The sequence below is a fragment of the Pseudophryne corroboree genome, chromosome 4, assembly GCF_028390025.1.
Source record: "Pseudophryne corroboree isolate aPseCor3 chromosome 4, aPseCor3.hap2, whole genome shotgun sequence".
Lineage (NCBI taxonomy): Eukaryota > Metazoa > Chordata > Amphibia > Anura > Myobatrachidae > Pseudophryne > Pseudophryne corroboree.
This window is the reverse complement of record NC_086447.1, coordinates 104,883,501-104,906,227: the sequence shown is the minus strand read 5'-3', so window position 1 is coordinate 104,906,227 and position 22,727 is coordinate 104,883,501. Positions and strand designations below refer to the sequence as shown.

Below are 22,727 nucleotides of genomic sequence, written 5' to 3'. Positions count from 1 at the left end.
AAACGATAGTAAACTGCAAGAAACAAAGATGCAAAAGGCGGAAAACAAATATAGCTGTAAAGAAGCAATTTTATTAATAGTATCTTGTAATTCCTGCTGCTAAACCAAATAGATAAATCATTTGGGGAAATACTACAATGTGCTTGAGAATGATAAATATAAATGAAAACAAACAGTAAAACAGAACTACAATAATCCGTTGCCTGCACTATGGGTTTGTTAAAGCTTAATGGGGGGAATTAAACTTGCCTGGCCAAATCATGTATGGCAGCCCGATCTCACACAAAGTGTCTTCTGCCCCATAGGGTAGCAAGCACTTATGTGGATCTTTGGCATTTGGCCGGGTGAAGGGTGCGAGATGGGGTGCCATTGCCTCCATTCAAATGTTGCGGCAAAGGCAATTCATACCCTTTGCCTGGAATTGAATCCCCCCCATTGTGTTTTGTCTTCAATGACAAATATGCATCACAAGAGTCTCGGAAAAAGTCATGTGAGAAGTGGGCAGAGCATGGCAATGGAGACTGAAAAAGTGACGGATAAAGAGAGATAAAGTACCAGCCAACCAGCTCCAAACTGTCATTTTCAAACACAGCCTCTGACATGACAGTTAGGAGCTGATTGGTGGGTCATTTATCACTCTTTGGGGGGTATTCAATTGCTTGAAAAGTCAGTTGGGAGTCTGTTTTTCCTATCTAATAGACAGGAAAAAATGGACACCCAACCGACTTTTCAAACAATTAAATTCCCCCCTTTATCTGTCTCTACTTTGTCTCTTGTTAAAGCTTAATACATTTGGGCCATAATAAGGTGTGCTCAGAGACTGAAGTAGACGATCACAGAGAAGGAACGCACAGTATTGGTGTCTAGTAAATAGTACCCAGTACATATAGTCTCACCTGTGCTCATGGCAGCATCCACGTATCCCTCATACAGCTGCCTCTGAGCCAGCAGGAAGAAATGATAGGCTTCAGCTCCTCGCCAGGCGTTGTCGATGATCCGATTATCAGACAACAAGCTGTCCTCCTCCAGCAGACCCGCTAACGCAGATGTAGCCTGCAAAGTGACATTTGGTGACTGGTACCTACTTGTGCTGCACACATTGCCTACTTATTACAATACACTTTTCATTTATCTGTCTCCCCCCAAACAAAATGCTTTGTCACTCGATATATAAAACGTGTATATGCCCTGTGCAACATTCTCATTGGTCACTCTTCAGTACAAGTCACATACTAGATACATAGAAGAAAACTGGAGCACAGATGAAACAAAATAATTCACAATCCATAGGAACCAATCAGATGCTTTTATTGGAAAAGATTTAGAATCTGATTGGCTGCTATAGGTTACACAGTTACATAAATGTCCTCCAATGATGATATACAGATGTGTGAGATCTGATTATACCTCTGTCTGTTTCCCTTTCAGTTTCCCCTTCTGTGTGTTCTTCATCTGTGTGTGATACTGCTCCACCAGCAGCGCCGCCAGGACGTACAGCTTCTTCACACGCAGCGGCTTTGTCCGCTTCTTTGCCTCCTCATCAGCAATCTACAACAGCACAAATCACATTTTATTTTATTATTATTAAACCTTTGAGCCTTATAGTAATATACACTAATCCCTACTTGTCCAACAAATAGCACTCATGGGGCCTGATTCAGAGTCGCACGCAATGCCAATGTCCGCACAGTTGAGCACCGTTTTGCCAATGCCTGTGTGTGAAAATACCACCTACACCTGAATTACACAGTGTGTACACGCAGAGGCGCTGTAGTGAATGAGACAGACGGTATCAGAGATGTCATGGAAAGTGACTGGGAGGCGGCTACGCAGACTCACAGTGATGGCCCGTGTTATGGGCGTGTTATGGGAATGTTGCGGCCATGTCACTGAAGTATTTGCGTACACAGACCCCTGGAGACTGAAAGGACAGAAGTGGTCTATAATTATAAAGCATGTATGTTCCAGGCAGAATAGAATTGTGATTCCATTAATAGTCATCTGGATAAAGAGGACAAACGGAATATATATGTTTGTATATTCATTAAATGCTTTTCTCATAGTCCATTGGGGAACACTGGAGTCTGAACATTGGATAATACAGTGTGGAGCAGGGAGCTTGGGCACTTTAAGAACTGAGAAACTCAGGCAGCAACCATTTTCACAGTGATTTGTGCATATGCAGTAGATATGTCCCCAGGAACAAGGCGCGGGCACCATGTTCCCGGAGACCTGCGCAATCACAGTAGACTCTGGTACAAAGCCACCGCCAGAGAGAAGGGGGCCTGCATGGGTCCTGCATGCGGGCCCCAGCCACTCTTAAACCGCCCCTGGCAACAGCTCTAACAAAGATAACCGTTAAAGAGCACAAACAAAAAGCATAAAGAGAGGGCAACTGTATCTCCCAAAGGGACTATTAGAAAAGGATTTCATGTAAGTACAAAAGTCCAATTTTCTCAGGCAGTCATAGGGTGACACTGGAGCCTGAACACTGTCCCTGGAGCTGTCCCTAAGACAGGGTATGTTCAGAAGTTACAGTGTACAACACCTTGCATTCAAAGCTGACATCTTTGGACACCAAACACCAAAGCTTGATAAAAGGTATGCACCAAAGACCAAATAGCCACCCGGCCTGACTACTCAGCTGAGGCCCCGAGCAGCACCACCCAATATGCACCTACTAAACTGGTGAAATACGCCAACACAGGTTCAGAACTGGACTGACATGCCCCCAGTGTAAGCCTAACAAATAGCTTACATAACTGACCTGGCAACAGCCTACTGGTACAGAACCAGCAAGTCATCCTTTTTGCCAGACCATGGCCACAAAGCCCTGACAACATCCAGAAAACGGATAGCTCTCTCATTCTGAAGACCTATCCCAGGACCAAAGGTGTGATCTCAAGTGACCACTCTTGGCAGTAGAAAGCCCATGGAAAGGCAGCCCAATAGGAAAGAATTCCAACACACACAAACCCAATGTTTTCAAAGAAAGTTGCTGCAAAACCATCTGCACCCTTTGGAAATCCCAAGAAACAATAGAAGGGAACAATGGAGGCTAAAAAAGCAGCACTACCTGCCAGAAGGCAAGAGAGCTAGACTTCCCAGAAAGAAAATCCAACATGCTAAGACAAATCTTCAAGGGGCAGAGATTGAAACCACATTCAGACGAGCCAGGAAGCCTTTCCACAGCTAGTGGGCAGACGGAGGGATCAGACCCTGGGGTGAAGTGATTATGAATTTAAAAAAAGTCTGCTCTGCAGAAATCCACCCTGAGAATTAACACATTAAAACGCATTGCTTCACCTAGAGCATGGTCCTACTCATCTCTCTCATTGGTAGGTAGTCATGGTGCTCCCTCTATGACTGATAGAACTGAAGCAAAAACTGGAGTCTGGGGATCAGAACATGGAAAATCACTCTGACCTCTAGCATGTTGCTCAAGAGCTTTGACTACCACAGAGACTAAAACCTCTGAACCGGATACTAGGAAGTGACAAACCCCTTCCACAGCCACAATGGCTGCCATCTGTCTCCTACTATTATCTAATCCCCGATGCAGAAGTATGAATTTTTTTATGTCCATGGATACTCTAAACTCCTTCCATTTCATGTGTTTCATTACCATCTCAAGGAGTCCAGTGTGAACCTGTGCGCTCAACCGGATGTGGAGAGCGTAAATTAACGCCTCCAGGGCAAAACAGTCAGTTTTGTTGCAGCTCTCCATGGGAAGTGGAAAACAAATCCACTGGAAGTCTAAGCCCTCAGAGGCAGTGGTAGGCAGAAACATATTCCAACAGTGCCTCTGGAACCAATAGCTTAGTACACAGGATAAAAAAAGTCCCCATGGAAGGGACCCAGAGCCCTCTTAGACTTCATGTCTAGACTGCATGTTGTGCTCAGCTAGTAAATTTAGGCCATCAAAAACAGAGTTCAAACCCAAGTGTTCAAGAACACCCGCCCCAAGAAGAATGCGAGCGGAATGGTAGACACAAATCTCCTCTCCGTACATGGCCTTAGTAGTCTAATGAAAAACAGAGGTGGAACATAGGTTTGCTATGGGAACATAGGAACATACATCACCTGTGACAAATCCCACTTGACAGAAGAGCAAGGTCAGCAGAGGGAAGGGTTGGAAATGGGGTAAAACCACCATTTGCACAACCAGCAGAATCACCTGTGTCTGGATAGGGGATCGGTATGAAATACCTACAATCAAAATCCCGACGGTTGAAATCCCGACAGCAATTGACCGATGGTCAAAATCCCGACATGGACAAAATACCGACATATAAAATACCGACAAGGTCAAAATACAGTCATGTAAAATGTCGACAGGTCAAAATGCCGACATGAGTTTTCCATTGTTTTTGGGTGTGTATGTCGACATAGGTCGACATGGACACCATATAAGTGTACCGCGTCCCCTCGCATGGCTCGCTATGCTTTGGGCTGCGCTCAGCACACTATTATATTCCCCCTCCATGTCCACTGGGATGGTAAAGTATGAATAAGTTGGTTTCAATGAAAAAATAATGAAAAAATAAGATTTTACTCACCGGTAAATCTATTTCTCGTAGTCCGTAGTGGATGCTGGGAACTCCGTAAGGACCATGGGGAATAGACGGGCTCCGCAGGAGACTGGGCACTCTATAAGAAAGATTTGGTACTATCTGGTGTGCACTGGCTCCTCCCTCTATGCCCCTCCTCCAGACCTCAGTTAGGATACTGTGCCCGGAAGAGCTGACACAATAAGGAAGGATTTTGAATCCCGGGTAAGACTCATACCAGCCACACCAATCACACCGTATAACTCGTGATACTATACCCAGTTAACAGTATGAAATATAACAGAGCCTCTCAACAGATGGCTCAACAATAACCCTTTAGTTAGGCAATAACTATATACAAGTATTGCAGACAATCCACACTTGGGATGGGCGCCCAGCATCCACTACGGACTACGAGAAATAGATTTACCGGTGAGTAAAATCTTATTTTCTCTGACGTCCTAGTGGATGCTGGGAACTCCGTAAGGACCATGGGTATTATACCAAAGCTCCCAAACGGGCGGGAGAGTGCGGATGACTCTGCAGCACCGAATGAGAGAACTCAAGGTCCTCCTCAGCCAGGGTATCAAATTTGTAGAATTTAGCAAACGTGTTTGCCCCTGACCAAGTTACAGCTCGGCAAAGTTGTAAAGCCGAGACCCCTCGGGCAGCCGCCCAAGATGAGCCCACCTTCCTCGTGGAATGGGCTTTCACTGATTTAGGATGCGGCAATCCAGCCGCAGAATGAGCCAGCTGAATTGTGCTACAAATCCAGCGAGCAATAGTCTGCTTAGAAGCAGGAGCACCTATCTTGTTGAGTGCATACAGGACAAAAAGCGAGTCAGTTTTCCTGACTCCAGCCGTCCTGGAAACATAAATTTTCAAGGCCCTGACTACGTCCAGTAACTTGGAATCCTCCAAGTCCCTAGTAGCCGCAGGCACCACAATAGGTTGGTTCAAGTGAAAAGCAGATACCACCTTAGGGAGAAACTGGGGACGAGTCCTCAATTCTGCCCTATCCATATGGAAAATCAGATAAGGGCTTTTACATGACAAAGCCGCCAATTCTGACACACGCCTGGCCGAAGCCAAGGCCAATAACATGACCACTTTCCACGTGAGATATTTCAGATCCACAGTCTTAAGTGGTTCAAACCAATGTGATTTTAGGAAACTCAACACCACATTGAGATCCCAAGGTGCCACGGGAGGCACAAAAGGGGGCTGAATATGAAGCACTCCCTTTACAAAAGTCTGAACTTCAGGCAGTGAAGCCAGTTCTTTCTGGAAGAAAATCGACAGGGCCGAAATCTGGACCTTAATGGAACCCAATTTTAGGCCCATAGTCACTCCCGACTGTAATAAGTGCAGAAAACGACCCAGCTGAAATTCCTCTGTTGGGGCCTTCCTGGCCTCACACCACGCAACATATTTTCGCCAAATACGGTGATAATGGTTTGCGGTTACTTCTTTCCTGGCTTTTATCAGCGTAGGAATGACTTCCTCCGGAATGCCCTTTTCCTTTAGGATCCGGAATTCAACCGCCATGCCGTCAAACGCAGCCGCGGTAAGTCTTGGAACAGACAGGGCCCCTGCTGTAGCAGATCCTGTCTGAGCGGTAGAGGCCATGGGTCCTCTGATATCATTTCTTGAAGTTCTGGGTACCAAGCTCTTCTTGGCCAATCCGGAACCACGAGTATCGTTCTTACTCCTCGCCTACTTATTATTCTCAGTACCTTTGGTATGAGAGGCAGAGGAGGGAACACATAAACCGACTGGTACACCCACGGTGTCACTAGAGCGTCCACAGCTATCGCCTGAGGGTCCCTTGACCTGGCGCAATATCTCTTTAGCTTTTTGTTGAGGCGGGACGCCATCATGTCCACCTGTGGCCTTTCCCAACGGTTCACCAACAGTAGGAAGACTTCTGGATGAAGTCCCCACTCTCCCGGGTGTAGGTCGTGTCTGCTGAGGAAGTCTGCTTCCCAGTTGTCCACTCCCGGAATGAACACTGCTGACAGTGCTATTACGTGATTTTCCGCCCATCAGAGAATCCTTGTGGCTTCTGCCATCGCCATCCTGCTTCTTGTGCCGCCCTGTCGGTTTACATGGGCGACTGCCGTGATGTTGTCTGACTGGATCAGTACCGGCTGGTTTTGAAGCAGGGGTTTTGCCTGACTTAGGGCATTGTAAATGACCCTTAGTTCCAGAATATTTATGTGCAGGGAAGTCTCCTGACTTGACCATAGTCCTTGGAAGTTTCTTCCCTGTGTGACTGCTCCCCAGCCTCGAAGGCTGGCATCCGTGGTCACCAGGACCCAGTCCTGTATGCCGAATCTGCGGCCCTCTAGAAGATGAGCACTCTGCAGCCACCACAGTAGAGACACCCTGGTCCTTGGAGATAGGGTTATCAGTTGATGCATCTGAAGATGCGATCCCGACCACTTGTCCAAGAGGTCCCACTGGAAGGTCCTTGCATGGAACCTGCCGAATGGAATTGCTTCGTATGAAGCCACCATTTTTCCCAGGACTCGTGTGCAGTGATGCACCGATACCCGTTTTGGTTTTAGGAGGTCTCTGACTAGAGATGACAGCTCCTTGGCTTTCTCCTGCGGGAGAAACACTTTTTTCTGTTCTGTGTCCAAAATCATCCCCAGGAACAGTAAGCGTGTGGAAGGAACCAGTTGTGACTTTGGAATGTTTAGAATCCAGCCATGCTGTTGTAGCACTTTCCGAGATAGTGCTACTCCGACCAGTAACTGCTCCCTGGACCTCGCCTTTATAAGGAGATCGTCCAAGTACGGGATAATTAAAACTCCCTTTTTTCGAAGGAGTATCATCATTTCTGCCATTACCTTGGTAAACACCCTCGGTGCCGTGGACAGTCCAAACGGTAGTGTCTGGAATTGGTAATGGCAATCCTGTACCACAAATCTGAGGTACTCCTGGTGAGGAAGGTAAATGGGGACATGCAGGTAAGCATCCTTGATGTCCAGGGATACCCCTCGTCCAGGCTTGCAATAACCGCCCTGAGCGATTCCATCTTGAACTTGAATTTTGTTATGTAAGTGTTCAAGGATTTCAAATTTAAAATGGGTCTCACCGAACCGTCTGGTTTCGGTACCACAAACAGTGTGGAATAGTAGCCCCGTCCTTGTTGAAGTAGGGGTACCTTGACTATCACCTGCTGGGAATACAGCTTGTGAATGGCCTCTAGCACAGCCTCCCTGCCCGAGGGAGTTGTCGGTAAGGCCGATTTGAGGAAACGGCGGGGGGGGAGGCGCCTCGAATTCCAGCTTGTACCCCTGAGATACTACTTGAAGGATCCAGGGATCCACCCGTGAGCGAACCCACTGATCGCTGAGATTTTTGAGGCGGCCCCCCACCGTACCTGGCTCCGCCTGTGGAGCCCCACCGTCATGCGGCGGATTTGGAAGAAGCGGGGGAGGACTTTTGGTCCTGGGAACCTGCTGTGTGTTGCAGCTTTTTTCCCCTTCCTCTGCCTCTAGACAGAAAGGACCCGCCTTTTCCCCGCCTGTTTTTCTGGGGTCGAAAGGACTGTACCTGGTAATACGGCGCTTTCTTAGGCTGTGAGGGGACATGGGGCAAAAATGCAGACTTCCCAGCTGTTGCTGTGGAAACAAGGTCTGAGAGACCATCCCCGAATAACTCCTCACCCTTATAAGGCAAAACTTCCATGTGCCTTTTAGAATCTGCATCTCCTGTCCACTGCCGAGTCCATAAGCCTCTCCTAGCAGAAATGGACAATGCACTTATTCTAGATGCCAGCCGGCAGATCTCCCTCTGTGCATCTCTCATGTATAAGACTGAGTCTTTTATATGCTCTACGGTTAGCAATATAGTGTCCCTGTCTAGGGTGTCAATATTTTCCGACAGGGAATCTGACCAAGCAGCAGCAGCACTGCACATCCAGGCTGAAGCAATAGCTGGTCTCAGTATAACACCAGTGTGTGTATATATAGACTTCAGGATAGCCTCCTGCTTTCTATCAGCAGGTTCCTTTAGGGCGGCCGTATACGGAGACGGTAGTGCCACCTTTTTAGACAAACGTGTGAGCGCTTTATCCACCCTAGGGGGAGTTTCCCAACGTGACCTATCCTCTGGTGAGAAAGGGAACGCCATTAGTAATTTTTTTGAAATCACCAATTTTTTATCGGGGAAATCCCACGCTCAGTGGCGTAACTACTGCCCCCGCAGTCCTCGCGGTGGCTTGGGGGCGAGTGGCTGCGGGGGCGCCACTGATTTACAGCAGACTGACATGCGGACGAGCATGTAAATATCTGGCGCTGGGGGCATATATGGCACTGGGGGGGGGGGGAGGGAGGCATTTCTGGCACTGGGGGGAATATCTGGCACTGGGGGCATATCTGGCACTGGGGGGGAATATCTGGCACTGGGGGAATATCTGGCACTGGGGGGGGGATATCTGGCACTGGGGCATATATGGCACTGGGGGGGAATATCTGGCACTGGGGGCATATCTGGCACTGGGGGGGGATATCTGGCACTGGGGGGGGATATCTGGCACTGGGGGGGGATATCTGGCACTGGGGGCATATCTGGCACTGGGGGGGAATATCTGGCACTGGGGGAATATCTGGCACTGGGGGAATATCTGGCACTGGGGCATATATGGCACTGGGGGGAATATCTGGCACTGGGGGCATATATGGCACTGGGGGCATATATGGCACTGGGGGGGGATATCTGGCACTGGGGGCATATATGGCACGGGGGGCATATATGGCACTGGGGGGGGATATCTGGCACTGGGGGCATATATGGCACTGGGGGGGGGATATCTGGCACTGGGGCATATATGGCACTGGGGGGAATATCTGGCACTGGGGGGAATATCTGGCACTGGGGGGAATATCTGGCACTGGGGGGGGGGATATCTGGCACTGGGGCATATATGGCACTGGGGGGGGATATCTGGCACTGGGGGCATATATGGCACTGGGGGGGGAATATCTGGCACTGGGGGCATATATGGCACTGGGGGGGATATCTGGCACTGGGGGCATATATGGCACGGGGGGGATATCTGGCACTGGGGGCATATATGGCACGGGGGGAATATATGGCACTGGGGGGGAATATCTGGCACTGGGGGCATATTTGGCACTGGGGGGGAATATCTGGCACTGGGGGCATATCTGGCACTGGGGGCATATGTGGCACTGGGGGGGAATATCTGGCACTGGGGGCATATGTGGCACTGGGGGGGTATATGTGTACCTGGCACATGGGGACGACGACTATATTTGGCACTGGGGCATGTAAGTACCTGGCACCGTGGGGGAATATCTGGCACTGGGGACATATGTGGCACTGGGAGCACAGCCCTAGCAACAAGGACTACCTCCTAGCAACGAGCATGACACCCAGTGCATGAAACACCTGGCAACGAGCATGACACCCAGTGCATGAAACACCTGGCAACGAGCATGACACCCAGTGCATGAAACCCCTGGCAACGAGCATGACACCCTGAGCATGAAAACCCCTGGCACCGTGCATGGAACCAAGAGCATGAAACCCCTGGCAACGAGCATGACACCCAGTGCATGAAACCCCTGACAACGAGCAGGTAATTGAAAAGTAATTAGATGCCTTACTGTAGGACTTAATGTGTAATGGGCATTACGGTGTGTGGCATAATGTATCACGGACATTGCGGTGGGTGTCATAATGTGTCACAGGCATTACGGTGTATGGTATACTATATCGCGGGCATTGTGATATGTGGTATAATGTCTCAGGGTCATTGCAGTGTGTGGCATAATGTATCACGGACATTGCGGTGTGTGTCATAATGTGTCAGGCATTACAATGTGTGGTATACTATATCACGGGCATTGTGGTATGTGGCATAATGTCTCAGGGTCATTGCAGGGTGGCATAATACAGAACGGGCATTGCGATGTGTGGCATAGGGTATAACGGGCAGGGCATTGCGGTATGTGTCACAGGCATTACGGTGTATGGTATACTATATCACGGGCATTGTGGTATAATGTCTCAAGGTCATTGCAGTGTGTGGCATAATGTGTCACAGGCATTGTATGTGCTATAATGTATCGGGCATTGCAGTGTGTGGCATAATGTATCACGGACATTGCGGTGTGTGTCACAATGTCTGTGACACATTATATGTGCTATAATGTATCAGGGGCGTTGCAGTGTGTAGCATAATGTATAACGGGCATTGCGATTCCTGTCATAATGTGTCACAGGCATTACGGTGTGTGGCATAATGTGTCACAGACATTACGGTGTGTGGCATAATGTGTCGGGGGCATTACAGTGTGTGCATATTGTGTCGTGCATTATTGTGTGCGGCATAATGTCTAAGGGCCATTGCAGTATGTGGCATAATGTATACTGGGCATTACTATAAGGAGGAAAAATGACAAATAATGTAAGGGGCATGAATCAGGATTATTTTTCTTTCCAGTGGTGGCCAACGTATGGGCGTGCAGGTTGCAAAACTGGGGTATAAGGTAGTCTTTTCCTGCAATGCCACGCCCCTTTATGCGAAACCACGCCCACTCCAACAAAACCACGCCCCTTTTTGGGGGGAGAAAAATTTCTAGTTACGCCACTGCCCACGCTTCTTCACACACATCATTCAATTCCTCAGATGGGGGAAAAACTATTGGTAGTTTTTTCTCCCCAAACATAATACCCTTTTTTGAGGTACCTGGGTTTATATCAGAAAGGTGTAATACCTCTTTCATTGCCTCAATCATGCAACGAATGGCCCTAGTGGACATTAAATTTGACTCATCGTCGTCGATACTGGCATCAGTATCCGTGTCGACATCTGTGTCTGCCATCTGAGGTAGTGGGCGTTTCAGGGCCCCTGACGGCCTTTGAATTGTCTGGGCAGGCACGAGCTGAGAAGCCGGCTGTCCCGCATTTGGCATGTCGTCAAATTTTTTATGTAAGGAGTCGACACTTGCACGTAATTCCTTCCATAAGTCCATCCACTCAGGTGTCTGCCCCGCAGGGGGTGACATCACATTTATAGGCATCTGCTCCGCCTCCACATAAGCCTCCTCATCAAACATGTCGACACAGTCGTACCGACACACCGCACACACACAGGGAATGCTCTTAAAGGAGACAGGACCCCACAAAAGCCCTTTGGGGAGACAGAGAGAGAGTATGCCAGCACACACCAGAGCGCTATAATAATGCAGGGACTAACTGAATTATGACCCTTTATAGCTGCTTATAGTATTAAACTGCGCCTAAATTTAGTGCCCCCCTCTCTTTTTTACCCTTTCTGTAGTGTAGACTGCAGGGGAGAGTCAGGGAGCTTCCTTCCAGCGGAACTGTGAGGGAAAAATGGCGCCAGTGTGCTGAGGGAGATGGCTCCGCCCCTTTTTCGACGGACTTTTCTCCCGCTTTTTTCTGTATTCTGGCAGGGGTAATTACCACATATATAGCCTCTGGGGCTATATATTGTGGTTATTTTGCCAGCCAAGGTGTTTTTATTGCTGCTCAGGGCGCCCCCCCCCCCCCCCCCAGCGCCCTGCACCCTCAGTGACCGGAGTGTGAAGTGTGTATGAGGAGCAATGGCGCACAGCTGCAGTGCTGTGCGCTACCTTGGTGAAGACTGAAGTCTTCTGCCGCCGATTTTCCGGACCATCTTCATGCTTCTGGCTCTGTAAGGGGGACGGCGGCGCGGCTCCGGGAACGAACACCAAGGACGGGTCCTGCGGTCGATCCCTCTGGAGCTAATGGTGTCCAGTAGCCTAAGAAGCCCAAGCTAGCTGCAAGCAGGTAGGTTCGCTTCTTCTCCCCTTAGTCCCTCGATGCAGTGAGCCTGTTGCCAGCAGGTCTCACTGTAAAATAAAAAACCTAATTTAAACTTTCTTTCTAGAAGCTCAGGAGAGCTCCTAGTGTGCAACCAGCTCGGGCCGGGCACAGAAATCTAACTGAGGTCTGGAGGAGGGGCATAGAGGGAGGAGCCAGTGCACACCAGATAGTACCAAATCTTTCTTATAGAGTGCCCAGTCTCCTGCGGAGCCCGTCTATTCCCCATGGTCCTTACGGAGTTCCCAGCATCCACTAGGACGTCAGAGAAACCAATGTCGCCATTTTGACCTGTCGACATTTACATGTCGTTATTTTAAATGTCTGTATTTTGTCCATGTCGGGATTTTGACCTTGTCGGGATTTTGACCTTGTCGGGATTTTAATTGTCGGTAAATTGTCTGCATCCCTCTGGATAGTGATGTCACAGTCTCTGTAGCAGGTTAGCCTCTAAGTGGATGACCATTTCACACAGAGTGTCATATAGACTGTATGGCTGCACTGTGCACGCTTTGTGACATTACCATCCAATAACAGACTATTATTCTAGACAATACGAACTCTGTGACTATCACCTCATCATCTAATACTGAGCTAGTATTCTGCATAGACTGTGGCACTGCACTGTGCTTGCAGCATTCAAGGACTAACGTGGAACATCAACTCAGTTAGTGTATTGACCTCACTCTGTGAAAACACCATCCATTCACAGACTAACCTGCTACATATCACTGTCCTCACTCTGTGACATCACCATCCATTCACAGACTAACCTGCTACATATCACTGTCCTCACTCTGTGACATCACCATCCATTCACAGACTAACCTGCTACATATCACTGTCATCACTCTGTGACATCACCATCCATTCACAGACTAACCTACTACATATCACTGTCCTCACTCTGTGACATCACCATCCATTCACAGGCTAACCTGCTACGGGTATGGGATTCTGGGTTGACACCACTTAGGTCGGCGACCATTAGGGCGACGGTGAGTGGGTCGACACTAGAAAAGGTCGACACGGCCATTAGGTCGACATAAATAAGGTCGGCATGAAAAAAGATCGACATGAGTCTTTCATGTTTTTTTGGGTGTCGTTTCTTTCGTAAAGTGACTGGGAACTCTAATTCTTGCACCGTGTCCCGTCCGCTACCGCTGCGCTCGGCACAGGTTACCGTTCCCAAACGTAGTCCACGTGGATCTTAAAGTATGAAAAAGTGGAAAAAAAAAAAGTGAAAAACTCAAGTCAACCTTTATGTATGTCTACCTAAAGGTAGTGTCAACCTAGTCACTGTCGACCAATGGGTGTCGACCTAAGTGATGTCGACCCAGAATCTGGATACCGCTGTTACATAGCACTGTCCTCACTCTGTGACATCACCGTCTATTCACATGCTAACCTGCTACAAAGCACTGTCCTCACTAGTGACACCACAGTCCATTCACAGACTAACCTGCTACATAGCACTGTCCTCACTCTGACATCACCGTCCATTCACAGACTAATCTACTACCTAGCACTATCTTCACTCTGTGACATCATAGTCCATTCACAGACTAACCTGCTACATAGCACTGCCCTCACTCTGGGTCAGATGTACTAAGCCTTGAAAAGTGATAAATTGCATGGTGATAATTTCCAATAAAGTTGTTGTACTAAAATATTTATCACAAGACTTCTGTGCATCCATCGCCCATATTTCTTAGGCATGTGCAGTTTAGATACATCAGGAGATGACGTTTCGCTTATGTGCTCCCTGACAAGGCCGCATTGCTGGCAAAAGTTTCTTTGCCCTGCTTGAACAATTAGAGATTGACACATTCTGGTGTTACAGCTGCCCGATTTGCATCAAAATGCAGTCAATACAGTCACACAGTCATGCATCAGGCTCCTTTCTCTGTAAACTGTAGAGACTGTTGTGCATGTAACTCCCAGGATATCAGCAGCTTCTGAAAAACTCAAAACACCCTGTTACTTGGTTAGCATAACTCACATCACCTTTATTCCACATTCTAATGTTTGGTCTGAACAACAACTGAACCTCTTCACCATGTCTGCATGCTTTTATGCATTGAGTTGCTGTCACATGATTAGCTGATTAGATATTTAGCATACAGAGCAGATGTATCTCATAAAACACCACTGGGTGTATATTTGAGTTGCTAATTGAGTATGTACACTGTAGCTACTGTTTATCAAATTAAAACATCCCTTCTCTTAAGGCAACATCCAACTACTAGGGGAGGTAGATGAAAGATATTGTATTTAGAAGTAAAGAGATCTGTCCTGACTGAAAAGTAATGGAGGCGCAGAAAATATCTCCTTGTACAATAAATCAAATATATGTTGTAGCTGTATATAAAAGAGACGGTCACTAGATGGCAGCACTTGTTCATATATTACAGTACAAATCAAGTTACATCACAGACAAAATTATCCCTCTAAAGGCCAGTACTGATGGCCCGATGTGGGAGAGATGTGTGCTGAGCGTACCGCTCGGCACACATCTCTCCCGCCGCTCAGCACAGCGCGATGTGTGCTGAGCGTGCGGGGGGAGACGGGGGCCGCTCATTTCACCCAGCGGGTGAAATGAGCGACCTGCTAGATTGGCCTGCACGGCAGGCAAATCTAGCACCAGCGATAGTGATGCGCGGGGCTGCGCACCGCTATCGCTCTGGGGGGTACACACGGAGCGATCTTGCTTAAAATCTAAGCAATCTAGTCAGATTGCTTAGATTTTAAGCAGCGATCGCTCCGTGAGTACCCCCTTAAGAACGCTCATGTCAACAATGAAATATTCAGGGGAGCTGTATACTATTCATGCTGAGACATTTGCTGTATGATGCTATGTGGGAGATCCAGTCTGCACACCACCCGGCTAAAGTCAGAAGCCTGATGTTACTAGAACAGGGTCTCTAAAAAGCTTATTGGCCGGTAGATCGCTCTATATGTTAATACGGTCATAGAAAAAAGTTAACATAAAACAAATTCACTTTCATAACAGCTAGTTTAACAATGCCAAAATAAATCCTTTGCTGGAACCCTAAATCCATATACTTGGGCCTATTAAGGGGCTGTCGGGATGCCGGGCTGGGATTAGGGTTAGGTTTAGGCACTGGGGAAGGGGAGGGTGAAGGGGGTGGGGGGGGGTTAGCCCTTGCCGCCACCGGCATCCTGACTGCCGGAATCTAGTATGTATTCCCTATTAAGAACAGCACCAAATGAATATTACTGACACCAGGGTGCAAAATGTTTCGGTAAGTAAATCCTGTTTTTTACACCAACAGGAGACGAATGAGAGAATTTAAAATCCCAATTTACCCCATCATATCTTATGGTAAGAAAATAAATCTATGAATTCTAGGGTAGACGCCTTTTACCGATCATTAAAAGTAACAGAACGTAAATATGCGGATCACTAGTACCTGTCAGAAGTAGCTCGGATCTGCTGGTAGCTGTCAGATGAAGTGTAAGAACAAGTCTACTATAGCCGCTACTTCTGACGCTCACATTATTTACTCACCGTAAAAGGGATTCACTGGTAGACAATGTGTTAAGTGAGGAGGCCGAGGCATAGGCACTAAAGAGTTACACTATACAGATGTGCCCTCATACATCATTGCTGCAGTCGCGCCAAACAGTCCCTCTCAGTGCCCCAGGTCACGTGAGACTCTGCTAACGTCGGGCATCTTAGTTGCAATACAATGAGACTACGACACATCAGAATACTGCGCTGATTAAGTTGATATGCGACACTTGTATATCTGTCTGTGACTGAATCTGTATATGAAGGGCTACAATGTAACAGCTGTAGCTTTTTTCCATTACAGAGTAGGTCGCACACAATATAATATATCACATAAATCCGCACAGAGGTGGTCATTCAGAGTTGTTCGCTCGCTAGCAGTTTTTAGCAGCCGTGCAAACGCTATGCCGCGTCCCACTGGGAGTGTATTTTAGCTTAGCAGAAGTGCGAACGAAAGGATCACACAGCGGCGGCAAAGTTTTTTGTGCAGTTTTAGAGTAGCTCAATACCTACTCAGCGCTTGCGATGACTTCAGACTGTTCAGTTCCTGTTTTGACATCATGAACACGCCCTGCGTTCGCCCAGCCCTGCCTGCGTTTTTCCTGGCACGCCTGCGTTTTTTCGAACACTCCCTGAAAACGGTCAGGTGACACCCAGAAACGCCCAGTTCATGTCAATCACTCTGCGGTCTGCAGTGCGACTGAAAAGCTCCGCTAGACCCTGTGTGAAACTACATCGGCTGTTGTAATAGTGCGCCGCATGCACAGAAGTGCCGTTTTTTTGCCTCATCGCTGCACAGCGAACGAATGCAGCTAGCGATCAACTCGGAATGACCCCCAGTCTCCTCTGCATCCTAGATGCATCGCGTTGCAACTAAGCTGCATTACCGGCAACAAAAGACACCCGGACGCTAGCGGATTTGCATGGGATCTGGCGGCTTACTCACACCAGGCATCTTGCTCTGCATACTGTATTGAGGCTGGATGTGTGCACTAAATATATAACGCAATAGACACACACATGAGCCTTTCTGATGGTAGATCTAATCCACTGAGCAATGAACAGTGTGGAGGCCGGCAAGCCCCGCTTGTGAACATCAAACAAAACTAACAGAATGTCCAATCCACATAAATTTCCAACACCCTGATAACATCACAAGATGGAGAAGTATCAGCCTCAGAAGTACTAGGCTGCTAAAACCAGTCTCCTGGTGAGATGGAAGCTAGAAACCACGTTTGGTTGAAAGGGCGAGTTTGTGCGCAAAACCACATTGGGGGTGATTCAGAGTTGATCGTAGCTGTGCTAAATTTAGCACAGCTACGATCAGGCACACTGACATGCGGGGGGACGCCCAGCACAGGGCTTGTCCGCCCTGCATGTTAGGCCCTACCCCGTCGCATAAGTACAAAAGCATCACACAGCAGCGATGCTTTTGTACTGTAGGAGTAACTCCCAGCCAGCGCAGCTACTGCGTGCTAGCAGGAGTTACTCGACGTAGCCCGAGTCGCAGCAGCTGCGTGTGATGTCACGCAGCCGCTGCATCCCGCCCCCCCAACGGTCCGGGCACACCTGCGTTGCCCAGACACACCCACTAAACGGCGCCGGGCCGCCTCCTCCCGCCCAGCGACCGTCTCTGCTTATCAACCAGGCAGAGGCGATCGCTAGCCTAAGACAGCCATCGGCTGCCTGCCATGCACTGGCGCACTGCGGCGCTGGCGCATCCGCACTTCAGACCCAATCGCTGTTGTGCGAAAACGCACAGCAGCGATCGGGTCTGAATGACCCCATTGTCAGGGTGAAAAATGAACAGCAGAGACCTAGAAAGAGAAAGAGCCCCCGGAGACTGGTCCAGGCCAACCTGTAGGAAGGAAAGAATATGAGGCCAGTGGAATTAGGAGGCAGAAACGCCCTTGTGTCCACTCCAACCAATTTATGCCTTCCAGACTCCATGGTACACAGCCGCCTTAGCTGACTTACGCGCCTTAATCATAGTGTGGACCACCAGCTCTAGGAATCCTCTGGATGTCAAAATCTAGAACTCAAATGTCTCGCAGTCAAAGCCAAATGGGGTTGGGTGTACAAATGGCCTCTGGGTGAGCAGATCATCTCGTAGAGGTAGACGCCAGGGAGGAACCACCAGCATGGACAACAGGTTGGCGTAACATGCCCCTCTTGACCAATCAGGGGAGATGAAAAGAAAATGAGCTTTCTCCGTCCTGATGTGCTGGGGAACCAGATGCAAAATGTTGGTCAGTGGAAACATGTACAGTATTGCAGCTGGTAAAACCATGGGGCTGTCAGACACCCACTACAGCTGCTTGAGGATCGCTGGACATCGCATTGTTTTTCCTAATAGCACTTCATGGTATCCTCAGTAAAATGGCAACATCCTTCACTATTCCTGTAATTCACTGCTCCGTGCACATTGCAGCCTCATTAATACACTCCCCTCTTATTAACATGCATGAGCTTTTAACCTATGTACACTAACTGTAACAACCTCAACCTGTCACCATTGGAAACTATCACACACCTCCCCCAACTATACCTATCTCTCTCTCTCTATTCTTCTGCTTTTACTAGCTGGTGACATATCCCCAAATCCAGGTCCTATCCACATACCACACTCACATTCAGCTGATTCACAACGGAATATAAATACAACAAACCTTATAAACATCACGTCTCCCATCTCCCTCCAAGCCACAAAAATGTGCTTTATGGAATGCATGCTCTGTTTGCAACAAATTAACATCTATTCATGACCTCTTCATTTAAAAAAAACTCAACATGCTAGCTATAACAGAAACATGGCTCACACAATCAGACACTGCCTCCCCTGCAGCACTGTCACATGGTGGCCTCCACTTCACACACACACACACACACACACACACACACACACACACACACACACACACACACACACACACACACACACACACACACACACACACACACACACACACACACACACACACACCCAGGCCTGGTAACAGTAAAGGAGGTTGGGATTGGAATTTTACTGTCCAAATCTTACACACACACAGTTTTACCACCTGTTCCTTCACTCACATTTACATCATTTGAAGTACATTCTATTAGGATTTTCACCCCTTTCTCTCTGCGTGTTGCAGCTATCTATCGCCCACCTGGGCAACCCAAAAAGTTTCTGGAAGATTTTTCTGCTTGGCTCCCTCACTTTTTATCCTCTGACATCTCCATCCGCCATCATTATGTGTGATTTCAATATCTCTATTGACAGTCCACAATCTCCCCATACCTCTAAACTACTCTCTCTAACCTGTTCTATTAGCCTCTCCCAACGGACTGACTCATCAGGACGGCCACTGCCTTGATCTTGTATTCACCAGACTATGCGCTGTTTCTGAACTCAATAACACTCCTTTCCCTCTCTCAGATCACAACCTTATTACCTGCATGCTCTCCTCCATTACTTCAAACTCAATGTCCCTGATGTCTATCAAGCCTCCTCTAACCCACAGAAATATTAAGGCTATTAATTTTCAACAACTATCTAACTCTCTGCAACCACTGCTCTCACCAATTTCTACATTCAACTCTCCTGAAACTGCTGTATCACACCTTAACCAAACTCTAGAAACAGCACTTGATAAAGTGGCTCTGGCTACCCATTGCATTCCACGTAGAGTTAGATGTCAACCATTGCACTTTAAATACACAAGACACCTACAAAAACTCTCACTTAAAATAGTAGAACGCCTGTGGCGTAAAACTTGTAGTTCAAAAGACTTTCTCACATATAAGACCGTGTAACACTCCTATCGTAATGCTCTGGACACTGCCAAACAAACATATTTCCAATCTCTCATCTCTTCTCAAGCATCTAACCCCAAGCAACTTTTTAATACATTTATATCACTTCTTGTTCCTCCCTCACCCAACCCACCAGCCACTATCAGTGTGCAAGATCTTGCTTTCAATTTCAAGGACAAGATTGATAAGATCCGAAATGAAATGGTATGCTCTTCCACAGCCAGTGAGTGACCTGCTCAATTCTCTTCCTGAACCCTCTGGCACATTCTCTTCATTTGATCCCACAAATGAAGATGAAGTATCTGCACTCTTCTCATCTGTCTACTCTACTACCTCTCCTCTTGATTCTATAGCCTCACAAATTAGTAAATCTCTGTCTCCTGTGCTCATCCCAACCTTAACTAAAATCTGTAATCTCTCTCTGTCTACTGGTATCTTCCGTCTCTGTACAAGCATGCAGTGATTACTCCCATTCTGAAAAAACACAACTCTGACCCAAACTCTCTCTCTAACTACCGTCCCATCTCTCAGCTCCCATGCCCCTCCAAGCTACTTGAGAGACTTGCCTACACTCGCCTCACACACTTTCTTAACTCACACAGCCTACTGGACCCACTTCAGTCAGGATTTCGTGCCCAACACTCCACAGAGACAGCACTGACTAAGGTAGTAAATGATCTGGTCACTGCTAAATCTAAAGACCATTACTCACTACTTATTCTTCTTGATCTCTCTGCTGCCTTTGACACTGTTGACCACTCTCTCCTCATACAAACACTACAAAATCCCTAGGTCTTCAGGACACAGCCCTCTCTTGGTTCTAATCCTACTTAGCTAATCACTCCTTCAGTGTTCGTTTCTCTGATTCCACCTCCTCTTTGCTACCTCTCTCAGTTGGAGTACCGCAAGGCTCAGTCTTAGGTCCTCTGCTAATCTCTATACCACATCTCTTGACAAACTACTGTAATCAGCTTTTTTGGATTTCAGTATCATCTGTATAAGGATGATAGTCAAATCTACCTATCCTCCCCAGATTTGTCACCATCTGTATTGGGCCGTGTCACTGAATGTCTTTCTGCCATTTCATTTTGGATGACATCTCGCCACCTCAAACTTAATATTTCCAAAACAGAATTAATTATATTTCCACCGGCCAATAGTAGTTCCCGACCTGATATCTCTATCACTGTTGATAACTCTGCAATCATCCCTTCCCCACAAGCTCTCTGCCTAGGTGTCATTCTTGATTCTGATCTGTCCTTTGTTCCCCACATTCAATCTGTCTCAAAATCATGTTACATACATCTAAGAAACATATCCAAAATACTATCATACCTTACACAAGACACTGCAAAAACTTTAATTCATGCTCTCATTATCTCCCGTATTGATTATTGTAATAGTCTCCTGACTGGTCTTCCCAAACATAGGCTCTCATCACTACAATCCATTTTGAATGCAGCTGCGAAGCTAATCTTCCTCGCTAGACGTTCACCATCTGCAGATTCGCTCTATCAGTCCCTCCATTGGTTACCGGTATTCTTCCGTATTAAATATAAAATACTTTTACTTACATATAAGGCTATTAACCAAACTGCACCAACATACATCTCTTCACTCATCCCAAAATATCTCCCTACCCAACCTCTCCGCTCTGCACAAGATCTGCGTCTCTCATCCACGCGTATTACTTGTTCCCCCCTCAAAATTACAGGACTTTATCCGGGCTTCACCCACTCTGTGGAATGCCCACCCACGCACAATAAGACTCACCTCTAGTCTCCAAACCTTTAAATGTTCCCTGAAAACTCACCTCTTCAGCCAAGCCTATCAAATTCCAGACCCACCTGCATAAATCTTTAATGCTTCCCTATCTAATTACTTCCCCTCTGTACAGTACACATAACCTCACATATTTTGTCTATATTTACTCACACACCCTCCTGACCCTTTGCCAAAATTGCTGGGTGATCATATCATACAACCCATAAAGAACCTTTATGCAATAGGTAGCATCTATTCTTGTGTATCAATGCCTATTTCCCTATAGATTGTAAGCTTGCGAGCAGGGCCTTCCTACCTCTATGTCTGTCTGTTTTTACCCAGTTTTGTTCTATTACTGTTGTTCTAATTGTAAAGCTCAACTGAATATGCTGCGCTATATAAGAAACTGTTAATAAATAAATAATAAATAAATTGTAAAAATGGAATCTACTTGTTCATCCTGTTTGCCATCAGGTGGATGTCTGGAGTACCCAATCAGTCCACAATCCTCCCAACAAGCATCTTTATGCCTACTGCAATGGAACTACTTTAAATAAAGAATTGAATTTGGCAATGGAGGTGGGAGAGTTAAGAAGGGGAGGATAGTTTCAGCCTTAATAGCATTAACTACTTAGAGTCTACAGCTCAGCCTCCCCACTTAACCCTGTAGTCTACCAGGGGTGGTCTTCACTATGCCGACTGTCGGGATCCCGGCGCACAGTATACTGGCGCCGGAATCCCGACAGCCAACATACCGACACTTTTTCTCCCTCGTGGGGGTCCACGACCCCCCTGGAGGGGGAATACGCGAGCCACCGTGCCCGCAAGGGGTTAATTTGCGCTCGCCACGCTGTCGGTATGTCGGCGGTCGGGCTCCCGGCACCGGTATGCTGGTCGCCGGGAGCCCGGCCGCCTGCATTCCATACTACAGCCGTCTACCAGTGTCCCCCAGATAGGACGAAAGAGGAAATCGCATTTGCCTGCTCACTGAGCTACACTATAGTGATCACTGATCCCTATTGCACTCTCCTTATTTCCAATGTCCACTTTTCATCAGGTACAATAAACCTAATTGAAGCAGTCACCAAACTTGATTGTAAAAGTATTAAAGAAATAGTAAAATTCCAATTAACCTACAATGAGAGTTGAATTCCATAAAAGAGCTATAGATTACAACCCCAAATACACACATAAAAGGTTTAGTGTTATTAATTTTAAACAATGCAATAGAT

General features: G+C 47.3%; 1 protein-coding gene across 2 annotated transcripts in view; it reads right to left on the bottom strand.

Moving 5' to 3' along the window:
• Positions 1-22,727, bottom strand: part of WDR35 (WD repeat domain 35) — a 270,202-nt gene that overhangs the window by 33,576 nt on the left and 213,899 nt on the right. Inside the window, exons 25-26 of one of the 2 annotated variants that reach the window (XM_063915331.1) lie at positions 1,408-1,548; positions 897-1,053 (exon numbers count right to left, since the gene is read on the bottom strand). The exons of the other annotated variant lie outside the window; for it this stretch is intronic. Of the exons in view, the coding sequence (XP_063771401.1) occupies positions 897-1,053; positions 1,408-1,548 (298 nt within the window). The remainder of the gene's footprint in view (positions 1-896; positions 1,054-1,407; positions 1,549-22,727) is intronic. 2 annotated transcript variants of the gene reach the window in all.